The sequence below is a fragment of the Rhincodon typus genome, chromosome 6, assembly GCF_021869965.1.
Source record: "Rhincodon typus isolate 14 chromosome 6, sRhiTyp1.1, whole genome shotgun sequence".
NCBI lineage: Eukaryota > Metazoa > Chordata > Chondrichthyes > Orectolobiformes > Rhincodontidae > Rhincodon > Rhincodon typus.
Window position 1 is genome coordinate 52,232,024 of NC_063337.1, and position 21,400 is coordinate 52,253,423.

The 21,400-nt window shown below is 39.1% G+C and overlaps 1 protein-coding gene across 1 annotated transcript in view; it reads right to left on the reverse strand.

The window, feature by feature from the left end:
• Positions 1–1,145: 1,145 nt before the first annotated feature.
• The window catches only part of LOC125483379 (teneurin-4), a 197,917-nt gene continuing 177,662 nt past the window's right edge, over positions 1,146–21,400 (reverse strand). Inside the window, exons 2-3 of the mRNA XM_048598393.1 lie at positions 11,680–11,968; positions 1,146–1,459 (exon numbers count right to left, since the gene is read on the reverse strand). Coding sequence (XP_048454350.1) covers positions 1,146–1,459; positions 11,680–11,905 — 540 coding nt within the window. The 5' untranslated portion in view covers positions 11,906–11,968. The remainder of the gene's footprint in view (positions 1,460–11,679; positions 11,969–21,400) is intronic.

Genomic DNA, 21,400 nt, shown 5'->3' on the forward strand with positions numbered 1-21,400 from the left:
TTAACTGCTCCCTATCTGCCTTATCAAAAACAGAAATTCACTGGAGTCAGCCATGAGAATGACTATACAGAAGTTAATTGCTGGGACACAGTACCTCAATTCAAAACGTCACTGCGCAGAACTTAAACAAGAAAAGCTACCTTTTTGGAGTAGACACTGGAGCTTTGAATGTCTGCCACAGTTAAAGATAAATCACATGACCAGCCACACCATGTGTGCTACTTGCATTTGGGCCAGCTGAAGCTACCAGCAGCTAAGAAATCTTCTTTCTTTCTCTCTCTCAGTAGCTCCATCTAAGATGGCAGTCTGTCTGCCAAGTTTCATGATGCCTACGTTCCCACACGCAGACAGGGAACTTTAAAAGGTTTCCATGGCAGCACTTCCAGAAGAGAAGACTCAGCTGCAACCTTAAATTTCCAGCTGAGGACCAAAGCTTCAGATATTTACAGCCAAACCAGACAGCCAGTTACAACCAATGAATACCACGCACTTTGTCTTTCTTACTGAATTTCAACCTGTCCAAAGTTAACCTCTTGTGCTATGTAATTTGCATTTTTGCATGTTTGGTATGAGCATGTCTGCAAGTTGCAGAATTCAGGGCATATTTTTTGACATTTTAATATTTTTAAACTAAACTGTTACTTACTAAAATTAAAAGTCCTGTCTGGGCTAATGCTTTGCCTTCCACACATAAATAAATAAGTATACACTGAACTGGCAAATACAGTCTTTAACATGTTCAATTCAAAATCTCTGTGACAATCAGACATGGAGTGGGAAAACAGGCAAAACCTTTCCACTAACAGAACCAGAAATTGCTGGGAAAGCTCAGCAGGTCTGGCAGCAGCTATGGAGAGAAATCAGAGTTAACTTTTCAGGTCCAGTGACCCTGGGAAGAGACCCGAAATGTTAACTTTGATTTCTCATCACAGATGCTGCCAGACCCGCTGAGCTTTTCCAGCAATTTCTGTTTTTGTTTCTGATTTACAGCATCTGCAGTTCTTTCGGAAACCATTTCACTCCTCCTCACCTATTTATGACAGCATTGATAAAACTGATTTTGATTCTAGTTCAACTACTCTGATCTTTAACTGCAAATATAGCACTATTTGTAATGCAAACAACATAATTCGGAGATTCTTTATTCAAATAACTTCTTCCAGGTGGAATATAAATTCATTTTTTGGTTTCTTACCATTTTCTGTATTCTCAAGCTCTGTGTCAGTAAGAGTGAGTGCAGAATTTGCCCGACTGGATAAGCAGGAGCTTCGTGTTGATTTGGCATTTTGTCCCCAAAGCCTCATTGCATTTTCAGGAGACATGACCCCATCTGTTTCAGTGTCAGAGCGCGCGGTTATCGAGTATCCGTGGTGTGGCAGTCCGAAATCTGTCCGATATCCAGTGCCAGGATGAGGTGTAGCTTCAGTCAGTCCTAACTCTCGGAGTGAAAAATTTGAGCCTAGGAAACAACATTCAGTTTATCAGAAAATATTGCAAATGCTTCTATTGTTCAGTTATGCAAGACTTAAACAATTTAACAGTGTAATTAGATGATCCCACCCCAACCATCATTCCCAGGCATTCCTGTCTTCACTTAGATACTTTTCACGAAATACAACTCTTGGAAGCAGAGGATAAAAAAGCTGAGCTAATAGCTATTCACTGCTGGCTAAAATGAAAGCACTGGAACTACACACAGTTTTTTTTTACAATTGTAATGTTACTTTAGAGCTGTAATTGACTTGAAGTGAATTAACACTTCGTGTAATGCATCAATGACTAATGAGAAGAGGGAATTGAAAACTTTGAAAATATTGAGCATACTGATGTCTTTTCAGTGCAGGTAAGTGAAGAAGCATGCAAATAATCGACATTTAGTGAGAGGATATTGGAATGTATTTATACAATATTGAAGAAAATGTTATTTAACTGGACAAGATGTTTGAGAAATATATATAGACCCGAAGTCAGCTATAATAAATAGCAAGGCCAATTCTTGAATAGAAGGCTTATTTAAACCACATTATGCCTTAATTATAAAGTCAATGTATCATAACCTGAAAATATACATAACATCAATGTTAGGAAAGCTGTTTGGACTGTTATTGCAAGGAATAAATACAAAAAGGTGGAATTCCTTAAATCCAGCACTTTGCATCTGATGCAATACAGATTTTGTTGTTACAATGATTTGATATGATATCAGAGCATTTGAATAGCTTTCCATTTGCTTCAGCACTACCCATAGAAGGTTAACCTGTAAAGTAGAAACATATGGAATAAACTGCAAGCTATTGAAATGGATTGGCAGCTGACTGCATTGAAGGGGATTTTTCAGAGACATATATTGCAGGGGAAAATCAGTGTATCTGACTTTGGAACCTTAGCCAATCAAATTATATAGTAATAATTTGGAAGTGGACATGTCAAATTGGTGACAACACTTAAGATATTGGTAGCTACTGTAAAAACAAATCAAGATCAGACCCAACCAGTCCAGAAGGATCTGGATATATTGGATAGCTAGGGTGTGACATGATCAAGTAAATTTCTTGTTGACAAGTTGACAAGGGATGGAGAAATAACTATTGGATTTGGAAGTTAAATTTTGTTAGGATTCAGCTTAAGAAAAGGAGGGCCAATTGTGGACAGTTTGTTGAAATAATTAGCATTATGTGCGAGCAGCAATAAAGGCAGCCAGGAGTGTCTGAAATCACAATCAGAAACTACAGGATACAGTAACTAACATAGACAGTGCACTGGTTTGTCCTGGTGTGAAGTATTGCATATACTTCTGGTCTCTGCACATGTTATAAGAAGGATATCATGCAACTGGAAAAGCTACAGTAAAGGAATTCCCATACTTCACAACAGATACTTGAGCACAAAGAGCAGACAAAGAGAGGCTGAATTTCTTTATACCAGAGAAGAGAGAGAGGATTAACAATTTATTGTCACATTTATATGTTTATGGGCAGTGACAAGTTTAACCCTAAGAAAATATTCCTATAACCTCTAGAATGAAAATGGAGCAAAGACTGAAATGTGAAAGAAGCAAAGTGAATGGACAGGTCAGGTTTAAATGCATCAAAGAAAGACGGTACATGTTTGAAATGGATGGTTAAGGAGAGCAATCAAGGCTGAGAACGTTCATCATTTTAAAAATAAAATAGAGAGCATTTGATGAAAAACGCCAACTGAGGGACCTAGGCATTGAATTATAAATTCTGTTTTTGGACTATAGGGCTGCCCTGGTGAACTAAAATAGCATTTCTTCTATGTTCATTCTGTTTTATTGAATTCTGCATTTGGTATCACTCTCAAACATATATCAGTGATCAGCTCATTTTAAATAAAAAGGCAGAATACAGTAACTTCTATGTCATTTCATTAACAACCTACAGTTATCTGAGAAAAACAAAAAGTACTGTTATAACTTCACAATGACTAGACTGTTACAGCAAAATATTTCTTCCAAAGTCATTCAACACAACACTGATGAAGATAACAGTGTGAGAGCAGGTAAACTGCAATTAAACGAGCAAAGCAGAAGATCCAGAAACATATCTTAGTGAGAAATAAATCATTATTATCATACAATTCTGGATATCTATAGTCTGGCTACAGGCACTGCGTATAACTATGGCAACATAAGCAAGTCGCAGTTTTAAAAATAACTGTGTCTTCGAACAATTTTAAAGATGGAATCTAAAACTATCAGGCTAGGCGTTGCTGAAGTATAACATGTTGTTTACACTTTTGGTTTCAAAAATTGCGAGAAATGCAGATTGGTAACATAACAAGACAGCTGAGACCTAACCGAGCAAGAGAATAAATAGCACATTCATCCTTGATTGGATATGTTCAATATATAAGAATTGAAAAATGTATAAAGAAAGAAGGTAAGTTAGCAGGGTGAATTCAATGTCAAATCTTAAACAGAAATAAAGACAGATTGAATTGGTAAAGACAGCCCAAAGGAATTAATAACCAACACTTTTGACTTTTGTTTTCTGAGCATGACGTTGATTGGCAGCCATTAACAATTATATCAATAAAAGGTTGTGCATAGATATTAGTTGCATATTAAACACAAAGTTAGGTGTAATACATCAATTAATAAAAATCACAGGGATCATAACGTTATGAAATCCTAAGAAATACGAGCAGAAATAAACCATTCTGTCAATTTAGCCTGATCCAGTAATCAATCAATCATTGATTGCACTGGAACTCCACTTTCCTGCTTTCTCCTCCCTCAACCCCTCAATACTTGACTATCTTATAGATCTTGTTGAATGCAGCTTTTAATATAGTCAACAATTGAGCCTTCACTACTGTCTATGGAAGAGGTTAACAGTGGAGTTGTGAAATTTGGCCAGTAACTTGCATTGATTTGTAATTCGTACAGGGTGCATGACAAATTGCTCAGTGACTTACACATGAACAACAGCAAGTGTCTTTCAAACAGCTTGTTTTTAAATAAAATTGAATCCATTGTTAACCTTACATTTTTTATAGATATATTCTTCAGACACTTCTAAAATGATTACTTTCCACATAAGTCTCCAGCTCATGCCCACTAGTAAAAGATGTGTCACTCAGCCCCTGCTTCATTCAAAAGAATTCTCAACAAAATTTTTGGGAATGCAAGACCTGAACATTTTAATTCAATTCAGTTCAATGCATTCCAGCTGTACAAATAGTCATAAGCCTCACTATCTGAAGAAAAATCAAGAAGAATAAAAATTTAATCTTTTGAAACTGAGGTAAATGTACATTTGTAAAAGAAAGAAAAGGAAATGAAAACTTTTAACTTTATCACATTCTTCATCTTCCTGTCTCGTAATTGACTGTGACAGATATGGCCTGCTGGACCAAAATAAATACAAGCTGCTGAAAACAGTCTGCTCATAACTTTGACACTGAATATAAAACATGAAGGCGTATGGTCCGTTGATGCTATCAACATTGTTCACAGTTGCCAAATGTTTATTTTTTGTAGTAACTGCAGAATAAACAAACCAATCATGAAAGATTTCTCCTCCGGCCCAACAGTTCTGTTGTCTTTTTGAACCAACAGCTAAGATTAATTATGAAGATACTCTATGTCATCAAAATCTGTTTGTTTTCTTTCCATTCTGCTTGTTGACTCACTTGTGGACTTGGGAATCTCAGGACTTGGGAAGTCTTGTCAAAAATTATTAAAAGTTACTGCCGCAATTAACTGAAAATCAAAATTCTTCACAGTAAATGCTGTGGAATAGATATATTTTATACCTGGAGCCTAACGTGCCCTTTTCATAAAGTTCAAAATTGAATGGTAGGAACCAGAAAATTGCTAGGATATATTCCTTCCTGCTTTGATGTAAGAGATTGCGTTCACTTTACTGTTAACATTTTTACTTCACTTTTCCCATAACAATTAAAAATAGCAATTAATCTGGCAGAATACTCGTGTTTACCAACATACAAAAAAAATTGCACCAATATTTAATGTAAGCATAATTTTTCATTCAAAGATATTAAATTTGGAGAGATTGTTATTTTCTATTCAAATAATTCATAATGTCACTCAAAAATTTTTAGAGTTGCTAACCCACTATTTAGAGGCAAACATGGCTTTCAACATAAATGTCTTTGATTATACAGCCATTTAAAAGGACATTTATGTTCTATCAAATGGGGCATGGAGCACAAAAGAAGCAAATATGAACTTACACAAAACATTGATTAAATCCACAGTTAAGATCACTGTTGGTGGTTTTGTGCAAATATTATAGAAAGGAAATTAAAGAACTAGGGATTGTGCGCCATAGATTTATGTTGGTAAGGCCAATAAAAATCACATGATTAGGTCATATAGAGCCGCTGGTAAGGTGCAGGGAACTGCTGGATTTCCACAGGGATATAATTTTTTTTTCCAACAATCAGCAATGGCTTCCTGGCCACCATTAGACATTTTACAAAGATTTTTTAAAATTAATTTCAAATTCTGTGAATTGTCATGATGGGATGCAAGCACATGCCCCCAGAACACTTGCCTGGGGTTTCAGATTACTAGCCCATTGTCATAACCATTTCACCACTGCCTCCCTAATAACATGAAAATCTCGAAGTTGCTACTAGTATTCCTATGTGTTAGTCCGTAGCCTGTGCGGTTTCACTCTCCAACATTGATGTCGGTGTGATTCTAAAACACATGATCATAGCCCCTGAATAAGCCAAGTATTGTTGAGAAGGTGATGGCCAGCTGCTTTCTTGAACCACTGCAGTCTGTGGAAAGTATGTATACCCACAGCACTGATAGGAGGGAGCCCCAGAGCTTTGACCCAATGACACTGGAAATATGTGTGTGCCTGGAACTTGTGGGTGATAGTGTTCCGATGCATCTTGTGCCTTTGTCCTTCTAGGTAGTGTTAGTCACAGGTTTGGAAGGTGGCATTGGAGGTGGCTTGGTAAGCTTCTGCAGTGCATCCTATAGATGTTACACACTGATGTCACTGAGTATAGGTGATGGAAGGAGTGAATGCTGAATGTGATACCAATCAAACAGGTTGTTTCATCTTGGATGATATCAAGCTTTTTCGTTGTTGCTGGAGCTGAACACATCCAAGTAAGTGGCATAGCATTCAACTATACTTCTCACTTGTGCCTAATAGATGCTGGGCAGACTCTAGGGAGTCAGGGGATGAGCTATTTGCTGCAGAATTCCTAGCTTTTGATCTGTTCCCATAGCCAACATATTTATATGGTTAGTCCAGTTCAGTTTCTGGTCAACAGTAACCTCCAGAATATGGATAGTGGAAGATTCAGATATGGTAATATTACTGAAACGATAGTTAGATTCTCTCAGATTTATAAATCTAAGCCTGGCTGTTGCCCAAGTCTTGCTGCATTTGAATAAACGTGGAATGTTTCATTATCTGAGGAAAAAGGTACAATCAACAGAGAATGTCCCCATTTCTAATCTTACGATGATAGCAAGGTCATTCATGAGGGAGCTGAGGATGGTTGGGCCTCAGGCATTATCCTGAGGAACTCCTACAAAGATTTTCTGGAACCAAGATGATTGACCTCCAATAAAACAAACATCAACTTTGACTGAACTAATGGAGAGTTTTCCCACAATTCCCAATGACTCCAGTTTTGCTTCTTGATGCTACATTCAGTCAAATTACTACCTTAATGTCAAAGGCAGTAACCCTTACTTCCCCTTGAGTTCAGCGCTTGTGTCCATGTTCAGACCAAGATTACACTGAGTCAGGAGCTGATTGAAAGAACCCAAATTAACAGTCGATGGATAGGTTGTTGTTGGGTAGGTGTTGTGGCCTATCCTTTGCTTTTATCATTGCTTTAGATAGCTGGGCAGTTTTGGTCGACAGCATGCATTATCACTTCATTGTTGACCACAGGTATTATTCAAAATGTAATAAATCTGATCCTGTATTAGTTCTTTTGGTTAGCATCTATTTAGCTGTCTCAAAAATTGATTCTATTAACATCCACAGTTAAAGCTTCATTTCACTTTGGCCATAAACACAAATGTAGAACACAACAATTATTGTTAATATATTGTTACTTAGCCCATATTAGCTTTTCTGAGTAATATCACATTCTTTTGCAAGAACTTGGTTAGAGGTTTACACTAGTCAGCTCCTGGCCCAATTTGCCATTCCATCCAAATAATGAATGGCTGATCTACATCTTAATTCCATAGATTTAAATTATTAATTGATCTAGAATTTATCAGTTTCCGTGGAAGATCTGTTTCAATATGTTGTTGACCTTTTCATGAAAGAAAGCTTCTGAACTTCTCTCCGAAATGGTTTGGCTCTGATATGCCCTTGACACAGACTTCCCCATCATCAGAAAATGTTTCTCCCTATCTGCCGTGTCATTTTTGTGCAAGTTTTTAAAAAGAATGTCAATCATATTACCTCTTTCCTTATGTATTCCAGGGCAATCAGGCTACTTTATATAGCTTCTCCTCATACAAGCATTTCCAAGAATAACTTATGGTCCAGGGAATCAGTGTTTCACTCCTTCCAAAGTGAACTTATCCTTTCTGATGTTGAAACTGTACTTTCCTTGCTGTTGCAAAACTTACTTCCCATTATATGTGATGTGAACTGTGGAATTTATATATGTATACATAATACATTTACATATTCACGTATATATGTGTGTAATTGCTTATTGTGAATTTGGTTTGCTGGTTTTTGAGTCAGAAACCAGAGGGTTTCCAGTGTATCTGAAGTTAATAAATGATCTGGAAATATTTCTGTTACCAGGGTGATTTCTTTTAAATCGATCTTTGAGGCTTAGCTTTTAGAATTTTACAATTGAACAAGATAAACAAGCTCCAATTTAGAATGTTAGGAGAGTCTTTTTTTAATCTTAAAGCAAACACCCTTAGTTTAGAAAGAGAGGTATGTTTCTCTTTGTTTTGGAGCAGTCTCGGTGATGTCCTTGGAATAGAATAGCTGCATACAGCAGTGCTCCTGGGAAGGAAAAGATATATAATGAACTAGGAAAAAAATAGAAATTGCTGGAAAAGCTCAGTAGATCTGGCAGCATCTTTGGAGAGAAATCAGAGTTAATGTTTCAGGTCCAGTGACCCTTCTTCAGAACTGGTTTTGTTTCTGATTTCCAGCATCTGCAGTTCTTTCAGTTTTTTATATAGGGTTTTTAACTAGGTTACCTTATAGTGAAGAATTAATGTTAATCCCAGGCCAGAATTGCGGGGATAAAACCCTGAAGAAGTTACTTAAAGCTGAGTCAATTTAAGCACGTAGATAATACTCCTGAAAGAATCTCTCTGCAGTTCAAGTCTAAAGATAAAGTCACAACTGAATTCACCTACTTAGTTAGATTGTTACAGTTGTTAGATACAGAGACTCTGGTCTGAATACTGTATGAGTAAGTCATATGGGTTCTTTATCAGTGGTGTATTTCAGGCACTATACAAAACCTATTTTGCTTCCTTTTAATTTATAAAGGAGTGTTCTAGGAGTAATGGGATTATACTTTGTGTGCTTAAAAATCTTTGAATTTGTGTTAACAATTGATAGTTCTGTTTATTCTATTTTTTTCTTTTGTTAATAAACTTCTGTTTCATTGGTAAAGCAAAATCTGCAGCATTGTTTGATATGTTTCAGCGAGACACCACTTCTCTGAAACAAAAACAAATAAAACTATGAGCTATAAAACTGAGTCCCTGTCTGGTATCTGACTTGTCTGGCAATGACATCAGCTGAGGTCATAACAATATTATAGCCCTCTAATTATGGAGATTAGCAATCTGTCAGTCTTTTTTTTTTGCACGTTTACTACAGTTTATTGATATAAATCCATTACCCTTAATCTTTTACTGTTTAGAAAAATACTTAAATCTATCACTTTCTAATCCAGGACTTATCTGCATTGAGGTCCATCTATCAAAATTTTTACCTTTTTGCTTAATGCATCAACTTCTTTTTTTATGCCAAAACAATTTTATCTTCTGACCATTATACCACCAATCTGTACTGCTGGCAAACTTGAATACATGGATTTCTATTGCATTATAAAACTCATTCGAAAATACAACAAATAGTTGAGACTTGAACATAGATCCTTGTGGGCCATCTCCAGTCACTTCCTTCCACTTATTCTTTGTTTGACTAGGCCCATTAATCTCCTAACCAGGCTTAATATATACATTCAAATCTAAGACTGTACATTTCAACAACTAATCTCCAACGAGGAAACTTTTCGAATGCTTTATGGAAATTCATGTAAACAATGTCCTTAGGAACTTTCCTGTCTACTACCTCATGAACATCTTCAAAATAGTTCATAAGGATTATTGCACATAACCTATCCAATAATAACCAAAATTGGATTTTCCAAACAACTCTAAAATTTCCATGTGCTCAGCCACCCTGCCCTTAGTTACACACTGCAATAATGTCCCCACAACATACATTAAATTATCAGGTATACAATTCCCTGATTCCTAATCTTCCTTCAGCAGCAGAGTTACATTTGCAATTTTCCACTCTAAATGGACAATTGCTGAATTGAATACATGGTCGAAGATTACAGCTAAATCACCTGCAATTTCTTCAAATATTGTTTTTAAAGCTTTGGGGTGAAAAATATAAGGATCTGGGATATGCCAGTTTTTAGTGCCCTTTTTTAAAATACTGATTTCTGGCTTTGGTGAGTTTCAGTCCTCATTTCTCTTTGCATTTCCCTGGAATATTTAGTTTATTATCCCCTTTGTCACTCTGAAGACTGACATAATTTTTTTTTGCCGAGTGTACAATTTCCTTTCTCTTTAAAGAAAAGACTCTAGGTTAATCTTGATAACTCTCATAAATCTGGATCATTACTGTTACCAGGCCAACCTCCCACCCCACACACACACACACTGATGTAAACACCTTAACTGACTTGAGTTTTCATTATTGCAAAACTTTCCTGTCTACTACCTCATGAACATCTTCAAAATATTTCATGAGGATTATTGCACATAACTTATCCTATAATAACCAAAATTGGATTTTCCAAACAACTCTAAAATTTCCATGTGCTATCCCCAATGATGACTTCACCAAACTAATCCCAGCAACCCCAAAAGTTTCATCCTTTCGTGCATGTCATACAAACCTTTGATAACTGCTAATATGCAACGTTCATTAAACAAGCCCCTCTTCCAATATCAGATTGGTCTTCTTCAGCTTTATATCCTTCAATGGGTCATTTGTTTCTGTGATATTGGATTACTGCTCATTTGCATTCTCGTTGCTCTATCATTAGAGATTGACATTTTAGTCATTAGGCCTCTTTCCTTTGATATTCTCTTAATAACAAAAACATCCTTCCTGTCTTCAAATTTTGAGAATATCTCAAATAAAAGGTTTACAAGAATATTGCCAGGACTGGAGAGTTTGAGTTATAGGGAGAGGCTGAATACACTGGGGAGTTTTTCCCTGGAGCAACGAAGGCCAAGGGGTGACCTTATAGAGGCTTATAAAATCACGAGGGGCATGGATAGGGTGAATGACCAAGGTCTTTTTCCCAGGGAAGGGGAGTCCAAAACCAGAAGGTATAGGTTTAAGGTGAGAGGGGAAAGATATAAAAAGGACCTGAGGGGTAACTTTTTCACATTGAGGATAGTGCATGTATGGAATGACCTCCCAGAAGAAGTGATGGAGGCTGGTACAATTACATCATCTAAAAGGCATCTGGTTGGATATATGGATAGGAAGGATATGAGGGATATGGGTCAAATGCTAGTAAATGGGACTAGATCAGATTAGGATAGCTTGTCCGTCGGATGAGTTGGAACAAAGGGTCTGTTTTGGTGCTGTATAACTCTATGACTCTATCTATATTGAAAATTTTTTCTCCTTTTTTCACCCTTCTCCCCTGTTCTGTAAAGCAGTCATATTTTTGTTTTGCTAACCGTGCTGTACAAATGCAATTTTGTATTAGCAACTTTATATTTCATTTATGCATAACATTTCTGTCTTATGTGACTACTAAGCAATTAACATCGAGAAATAGATTATAGTTATTCACTGGGAATGTCTCCATTCAATACAAATTATTAAACCTCTGAACTGGTTCAATGCTTTCGACTTGCCCTTTTCTTTGCAGTAAATTTATCTTCACAATGATTCACGGTACCTGGTCTGCCGTATTCATCAGATTCCTGGTGAACTACTTCTTTGACACGATTACCATAGCCTAACCGTGGATCCTGATCGTATGCTTTGAGTGTTTCACTGGAGCTGTAGGATTTGTGAGGTACTTTGCTGTCTTCACTATCCACTGAAGAACTGGTATATCGTCTCTCCTTTTCATGTCTGCTCTTTGTTAAAGACCGGTAGGGTTTTCGTTCTTTTATATCCATGGCTCGTTTGAGTAACTTTCCAACATCAATAATTAGCCGTAAGGGATTTTAGCCCAAAATATTCTGCAAGAAAGGAAAACCAATACCAGAAGTAAGCTAAAGGAATGGCACTGAGATTTACATGGACAATGTTTCAGATTATTATTAAAGATAATACCATGAATGTTAAGTCATCCCTCTTTAAGCACTGCAGATTTAGAATTTACCATTCTATCATTACAGGTTAATACTTAGCTGAAAAGCTCTCCTGTGGAGCCCTGGAGACATATTTCATCAAACTGAAAATATGCCGGATATTATCAGCTTTATGTTTGGTGCAGGGATTCTTGTGGAGTTCTCTGAAAGGTGATTGTGTACATCGAGCTGTCTACAGGCCAATCAGGAGAATATGGTTTTGTAAATATTTTTCGGCTTTTGATGGGGATTGCATTACAAAAGCAAAGTGAATTCATAATCACTCTGTGAACAGACCAACGACATGGCAGCAATCATAGGGACTCTAACGGCAGCTCATATCTGATGTAGACAGAAAGCTCAATTTTAATTTTACGTGCATGAACTCATTCACCTCCTGGCACTGCAAAAAGGACTTCTTAACATTACTGTTATGATACCAGGAGAGCATGTTGGTACAGGTATTTTCTACTGAAAGATATTATTGCATTCACATAATATAGCCTTCACCTGAGTTTTTTGAATATACGTGTAGGTGGCCAAGGAAGACCAGTAGCATTCAAGGCTCCAACATATCATATAATCATAGAATTATACCGTACAGACATGGTCTTCAGCCCATTGAGTTTGTAATGCCAAAAATAGACAACTACCTACTTTAGCTCCACTTTCCCGCATTGGCCTATAGCCTAGAATGTTTTAACATTTCAAGTGCTCCTCTAAATACTTGTTAAAGGTTGTGAGGTTTCTCACCACAACTACCCTCCTGGGCAGCGCATTCCGAAACCCGACCACTCTCTGGGTGAAAATATTTTTCCTCAAATCCCCTTTAAACTTCCCTCTCTCACATTAAAATTATACCCTGTTGTTATTGATGCTTTGACTGCTTTCTATTCACCATGTCCATGCCCCTCATCATCTTATTCTCCACGATCAGGTCCTCCCTCAACCTTCTCTGCTCCAAAGAAAACAATCTGAACTTATCCAGCCTCTCTACAGGCTGAAATGCTCCAAAGGTGACCAAACAGGTGGATGAGGGTAAAGCGATTGATGTGGTGTATATGGATTTCAGTAAAGCGTTTGATAAGGTTCCCCATGGTAAGTTATTGCAGAAAATACGGAGGCATGGGATTGAGGGTGATTTACTGGTCTGGATCAGAAATTGGCTAGCTGTAAGAAGACAGAGGGTGGTGGTTGATGGGAAATGTTCATCCTGGAGTTCAGTTACCAGTGGTATACCTCAAGGATCTGTTTTGGGACCACTGCTGTTTGTCATTTTTATAAATGACCTGGATGAGGGCGTAGAAGGATGGGTTAGTAAATTTGCAGATGACACCAAAGTCGGTGGAGTTGTGGATAGTGCGGAAGGATGTCGCAGGTTACAGAGGAACATAGATAAGCTGCAGAGCTGGGCTGAGAGGTGGCAAATGGAGTTTAATGCGGAAAAGTGTGAGGTGATTCACTTTAGAAGGAGTAACAGGAATACAGAGTACTGGGCTAATGGTAAGATTCTTGGTAGTGTGGATGAGCAGAGAGATCTCGGTGTCCATGTGCATAGATCACTGAAAGTTGCCACCCAGGTTGAAAGGGTTGTTAAGAAAGCGTATGGTATGTTAGGTTTTATTGGTAGAGGGATTGAATTTCGGAGCCATGAGGTCATGTTGCAGCTGTACAAAACTCTGGTGCGGCCGCACTTGGAGTATTGCGTACAGTTCTGGTCACCGCATTATAGGAAGGATGTGGAAGCATTGGAAAAGGTGCAGAGGAGATTTACCAGGATGTTGCCTGGTATGGAGGGAAGGTCTTATGAGGAAAGGCTGAGGGACTTGAGGCTGTTTTCATTAGAGAGAAGAAGGTTAAGAGGTGACTTAATAGAGACATACAAGATGATCAGAGGATTAGATAGGGTGGACAGTGGGAGCCTTTTTCCTCGGATGGTGATGGCTAGCACGAGGGGACATAGCTTTAAATTGAGGGGTGATAGATATAGGACAGATGTCAGAGGTAGGTTCTTTACTCAGAGAGTAGTAAGGGCGTGGAATGCCCTGCCTGCAAAAGTAGTAGACTCGCCAACTTTAAGGGCATTTAAATGGTCATTGGATAAACATATGGATGATAATGGAATAGTTTAGGTTAGATGGGCTTCAGATTGGTTTCACAGGTCGGTGCAACGTCGAGGGCCGAAGGGTCTGTACTGCGCTGTAATGTTCTATGTTCTATGTTCTATGTTCTATCACAGGCAATATCCTGGTGAATCTCCTCTGCACTCCTTCTTGTACAATCACATCATTCCTATAGTGCAGAATACTGCACACAGTACTCCAGCTGTGGCCTAACCAAAGTTGTGTACAGTTCCAACATAACCTCCCTGCTCTTGTAATATATGCAAGCATATATGGATTAAGACAAGCATCCCTTATGTCTCCTTAATTACCCTATTAACCCATCCTGCCACCTTCAGGGATCTGTGGACAAGCACCCAAGGTCCCTCTGTTCCTCTGAGCTTCCTAGCACCTTGCCATTCATTGAGTATTCCATTTCTTGTTCCTTCTTCCAAAGTGCATCACCTCACATTTATCAGGGTTTCATTTTAATCTGCCACTCATCTGCCCATCTGACCAATTCATTTATATCTTCCTGTAACCTAACACCTTCCTCGTCACTGTCAACCACCCAGTCGATCTTCGTGTCATCCGCAAACTTACTCATTATTCCTTTCAAGTTCTCACCTACACATTTTGTGAATATCACAAACAATAAGGGATACAGTCTGTCGTACATCGCTGCACACCGGGCTCTTTCCCATGTGAGACTTTGTCAAAGACCTTGATATCCATATAAACTAAATCTACTGCCCTATGCCTATCCAAACGTGCAGTTACTTCCTTACTAAATTGTACCAGATTTGTTACACATAACCTCCCCCCAACAAGGCCATGCTGACTGTCCCTGATCAAGCCTTGCCTCTCTAAACGGAGATTAATTTTCTTCTTTACTACTTCTTCAATAATTTCCCTATCATTGTTGTTAGACTCACTAGTCTATAGTGTCCTGGTCTATTTCTACCACTCTTCTTGTAAAATGGAACCACATGAGTTGTCTTTCAGTCCTTGAACACTTACACTTTCATTGTGGCCAGAGATGATTTGAAAATTTGGGTCAGGACAGCTGTAAGTTCCTCCTTTGTGTCCCACAGCAGCCTGGAATACAACTTATCCAGACTTGGGGATTTGTCTACTTATAAATTTGCCAAAATCTCCAATATCTTCTCACTTCTTATATCAATCTGCTCAAGAGCTTCACAGTTCATCTTCTCAAATTCTGTACTTGTATCCTCCTTCTCCCAAGTAAAGGCAAATGTGAAATATTCAATAAAAGCCCTACCACTTTCGTCTGGCTTCATTCACAGATTGCCCCACTGGTCCCTAATATGCCCTACTCTTACTCTCTTCCCCTTTTCATGCATTTGTAGAATATCTTGGGTTTCTCCCCAGTCTTGCCTACCAACATTTTCTCATGGCCCCTGTTGGCTCTCCTATTGCTTTCTTGAGATCGCCTGCACTTTCCATACTGCTCTAGGGCTTTTGTTGTTTTATTTCCTTTGTATCTGTTATATGTCTCTCTTTTCCTTTTGACCCAGTACTGAATATTGCTAGACATCAAGGATTCTCCTACATTTCACCATAAATGGAACATGTTGGACCTGTACTCCCTCCAGTACCTTTTTGAACGCCTCCCATTGTTCTGCTATAGATTTATATTCGAGCAGCTGTTCACAGTCAGATTCTGTCTTATTTAAATAAAATCTACCTTACCCAAATTCAAAACCCTTTATTGCAGACCTGTCTTTCCCCTTTTCCATTAGAAACTTAAAATACATGGTATTGTGGTTGCTAGCACTAAAATGCTCCCCTACTGTCACCTCAAACACTTGTCTGGCTTCATTCCCCAGGATTAGGTCATGCACTGCACCGTTCCTGTACAGCCATTTACATATTGACAATGAAAGCTCTCCTGTATACATTTTAAGAATTTTGCCTCCTGTAAACTCTTTATACTACTTTATACTTTATCCCAATCAATAATGGGGTGCTAAAATCCCCTAAAATAATTATCCTATCATTATTTTTATATACTTTAGTAGATTGACTATACGTCTGCTCCTCAACTGCCATCCAACTGTTTGGGAGCCTATAATTCACTGTTAACAGTGTGACTGTCCCCCTTTTATTCCTAAGTTCTACATGCAAAATCATGTGGTAGCCCTTCCAGGATACCATCACTCCTTATTTTTATACTTCATTTCCTTTGAAATACAGGTCAAAAATTTATTTACCTTCCCTATTATCTGCTGAACTGGTTGCTAGCTATTTCTGAATCATGCAGCCCTGTTTCACTGATGCTTATATTCTGACACCTCCTCAGCTACACAAAACACTTTCCCTCACTTGCTCTTGTTACCCCAAACTCCTTCAGACCTCCTCGTCTTCTTTTCCCCACATGCACCAACCCTAACAGTTATGCCACTGCTTGTGTCTTACTCATTCACCTCCCTTATGTCATCACAGGAGAAGACATCCCATAACACAGTGCAGCACTGTAAGACAGGTGGCAGGGGCTATCGGATGTCAGTGTCCTCACCCCTTCCTGTGAAAGGACACCTGCTCTAGTAGTAGATGACAGGGACCATTCCTGTGGAGACATCCATGTCCTGAATTCCGAATAAGTAACACTTGTCACCCGACAGCAAACGTCACATTAATCAGGCATTGAATAACATTACTAACCAATAGCTGCAGCACCTTTGGCCTCTTATGTCTTATAGATACATCCACCCTTCCAAGGATCAGTCTGTCTCCCTCAGAGGAGAGTTCCTTGATCACCCTACATGCCAGTGTTTTTCACCACTTGTGTGATTGTCTCTGTCTCTGCTTTTTTTCACCCTGCATCATCACTCCTTGGGCATTACTAAAGCACTAGGTTGGGGTGCACAACGAGTACGAAATAGATTGTGTGGGAGCAATGTGTGTGCATGGTACCAGCTCAGTCTAGGAGCTTAAGTCACTCCGCACTTCATCATTGCCTACCGTTCAGTGGCTACATGCACAGCACTGAGGAGTTCCTCAGTGCTGACAATGACAGGGAGGTGTAACAGAAAGAGATGGGTAATGTTGCAGAATAGCCAGTGGGTCAGCACCCTGAATACCTGTGTTGCGAGGATAGCATGTGTTGGACTGCAATTTTGCTGAAGCATAATGGTTGCAGATGCATCCCTGTCCCCCATATGGTGGCTCACCTATCCTGACTGTTGTGAGTCTCTTCACGGCCACAAATGTGTCAGACTGATGTGGCAGACTGATATACGACAAGATGCTAAATAAAAACCGAAAGAGCTGCGGATGCTGTAAATCAGGAACAAAAACAGAAGTTGTTGGAAAAGCTCAGCAGGTCTGGCAGCATCTGTGGAGAAAAAAATCAGAATTAATCTTTCGGGTCCGGTGACCCTTCCTCAGAACATTCCTCAGTTCTGAGGAAGGGTCAGCGGACCCAAAACGTTAACTTTGACTTTTTTCTCCACAGATGCTGCCAGACCTGCTGAGCTTTTCCAGCAACTTCTGTTATACGACGAAATGCCCCTGACTAAGGAATGGTGCAACATCATGGTCACCTGCCTGGTTGTGTGACTGCACCAACAGCTGGTGCAAGGGAAAACATGCATGCTGTAGGCATGCCACGAACAGTCATGACCAAAATGACGACTGAATTTTTTTGCAAAAAAAAAAGTGTCCAAATGCAATCTGCAATAGCAGGGATAGCAAGGGAGTCACCGTGGTAGGCACTTTGATTCACACTGTGGGGTGTGTTCTTGTCCTTGCCCAGTACCTGTACCCAATGCAGGGCACAGTGCCAGTGAATTAGAGGATGGCAGGATTTTGGTGAAGGTTTCCTGAAAGTAGAAGGTTTGGTGGAATGTACTAGTGGAATGTACCCGGCTATGCGGTTTGGCTGCGGGCAATATGGAGGTATTTTGGAGCAAGCAGCGAGTTGAACCTGCCAAAAACCCACTCTGGTTTCCGTGTCGAGTTTTACTGATGGCTAGTACGGTTTGGCAAGATTGCATACGATAGTGAGTTTGTTTGTTAAACAGACATTTCACAACCAAAGATGAATAACAATTGGGAACTCACTGCTGCCTGGAGAGAATCTCACCTTGCTGCTCAAGAAAAGTATACAAGATGCAAAGTGATGATCTCAATATCGAGATGGGCTTTGCTGAATATCTCACAGTCACCCATGTTACTCAGAGCCTGGTAAGATTCTGTCCTACATTCCATTTGCCAAGTTTTTGCCCAATCAGTCAACATATCTATATCCATCCGAAGACACGTTGTTTCATTCCCACCACTTGCCTTGCCAGATCACTCAAATGGCTCAATGACTATTGCGTGGTTCAGATTAATGCTATTGGCACAAGGTTTAATCTCTACTCTGGCTGAAGTAGAATTTAGGCCTGCCTCCTCACTTGACCCACAGCAAAAACAAATTATGACACTTTGCCATGGTTTGGTAAAAGACAACTAAATGACATCTAATGCTATAATATACAAGTCACCCACTGAATAAAGTCATTACAAATAACAATTTTATAACATGTAAAGAAGGCAAACATTATTTTCAAGAACAAATTGAAAAAAAATAAGAAGGTTAGTGAATCAAAGTAGTCTTTTCCACCATCTGAATTCACCATAAACTGTACACTTACTGCTGACGATATTATAAAGTCATAAACATTTCTAAAATTTACAAAAGGCTGATTAAACCTATTGTGTGTAACTTACTTATGTTTCCATTCAGGATCTTCAGGTCTGTGAAAAATTTAATTCTCAAGTGCCTATAGATTCCCTAATTCTATAACTTTTAGCAAGGGTCTGCAACTTTAGCAATGGCAGTTTCCTTCCCGAATGGACATTAGTGAATCAGATGGGTTTTTTTTGATAATTGGAGATTTGTCGTCATCACTGGACTCTTATTGCCAGATTTTTAAATTGAATTCAAAATCACCATCTGTTGGGCCGGGGTTCAAAATTGGCTCCCCAGAACACTAACGGCCCAGTGACAATAGCACTGGGCCATCACCTCACTGGCAATATTTCCAGGGCAGGATGGTAAGTAGCTTGGAGGGGAACTTGAAGGTGGTGGTGGTGTTCCCACGTATCTGTTACCCTTGTCCTTCTGGATGGAAGTGGTCTTGGGTTTAGAAGGAGCTGTCTAAGGATCTTTGGTGAATTTTTGCAGTACATCTTGTAGATAGTATACACTGCTGCCACCAAGCAACAGTGGTGGATGGAGTGAAGGTTTGTGGATATGACGCCAATCAAGCAGGCTGCTTTGTCCTGGATGGTGTCGAGCTGCTTGAGTGTTGTTGAAGCTGCACCCATCAAGGCAATTGGGGAGTATTCAATCACACTCCTGACTTGTGCCTTGTAGATAGTGGACAGGCTCTGGGGAGTCAGGAGGTGAGTTACTCGCCACAATATTCCTAGCCTCTGACTTCTTCTTGTAGCCACTGTATATTTATGGCTAGACAAATTGAGTTTATGGCTAATGGTAACCCTCCAGGATGTTGATAGTGGGAGAATTCAGTGATGGTAACTCCATCATAAGGACGTATGTTACATCAGTGAAAGACTATAGTTTGTGCATCTTCCAGACCAGGACTGTGTGACAGGAAGCTGCATTATGTATTCAAAGCTGAGAAAATCTAATTTATCTATTGTGTGATATTCCAGAGAAAAAAATATCTCACAGCTCACAAGACAGAAACTGAGAATTGATAAAGTCAAATTTACAGATTGGATGGGGAGGAATATTTCTCTGAATTAGTTTAACTGTAAACTGACACTGTTGGGGAATAGATGGGATCTTGTTCTGCTCTATCTTTGAAATTGCTAAAACTGTGTTATCGTAGATAGCATGGTAATTTATTTTGTATATCAAATTTCTGTGGTATTATTAAAATCAAGTCTGCATAACATCTGAGACTCCTCAGATACTAAAACAATGTGTGTCCAAATGCAGCAAGACTGGACAGTATTGAGATTTGGGCTGACAAGTGACAAACAATATTTGTGACATAAAAGTGCCAGGCAATGGCCATCTCCAACAAGACAGAATCCAACCATCACCCCTTGACATTCAACACCAGCTGAATGTTCCACCATCAACTTTCTTAGGGTTTCCATTCATCAAAAACTGAACTGGACTGACTATATAAACACAGCAGGTACAAGAGCAGATCTGAGGCAAGGAATCCTGCAGTAACTAACTCACTTCCTGACTCCCCAGTTCTTGTTCACTCTCTACAAAGCAAAGTGAGGAGTGAGATGGGACACCTCATTTGCCTGGGTAAGTGCAGCTCCAACAGCACTCAAGATACTTGTCACCATCCAGGACAGAAGAGCCCGCTTTGTTGACACCAAACCCACAAACATTCATTCTTCCACCACTGATTTTCAGTAGAAGTAAGGTGTACTATGACAAGATGCACTGCAGAAATTCACCAATGGTCTTTAAACAGCACTTTCCAAATTCAAAAACACCATCAAGAGAAACAGGTACATGGGTAAACCACCACCTGTAAGTTGTCCTCCAAGCCATTCGGCACTGACTTGGAAATATATCATCATTTCTTCAGTGTCCCTGGATCAAAATCCTGGAGCTCCCTCCCTAACAGCACTGTAGGTTTACCCACGTCACATAGACTGCAGCAGTTCAACGCAGGAACTCACCATCACCTTAGTGCAACTGGGAATGAGCAATAAATGCTGGTCCACCCAGCAGTGTCCACTTCGCAGAAATGATTTATCTGAAGATAGATTTCATTTTGGGATCTGACTTGTCAAGTGTAACATCCACTGGGATCATAACAGTAGTTAGCATAACATAACTAAACAATTAATTTGAGACTCTAGACATGTCTTTATCACAATGCACCCATACAATCTTGAGGATACCACAACAATAGAGAATGTGCAAAAGGCCAAGGGAAACAGTGGGATGTGTTCAGGCTTGAAAAAATAGAAATGGAAAATACTAAGTCATAGCATGGTTTAAGTTGGGAGATTGGGTGCTCAGTAACTTAGAATGATCAGAAATCGATAAAAGGATGGAATATGGTTTGGATATCATGATGTGGAGGTGCTAGTTTTGGACTGGGGGAGACAAAGTCAGAAGTCACATGTTAGCAGGTTATAGTCCAACAGGTTTATTTGAAATCACAAGCTTTTGGAGCGCAGCTGTTTGGTCAGGTGGTTTGGATGT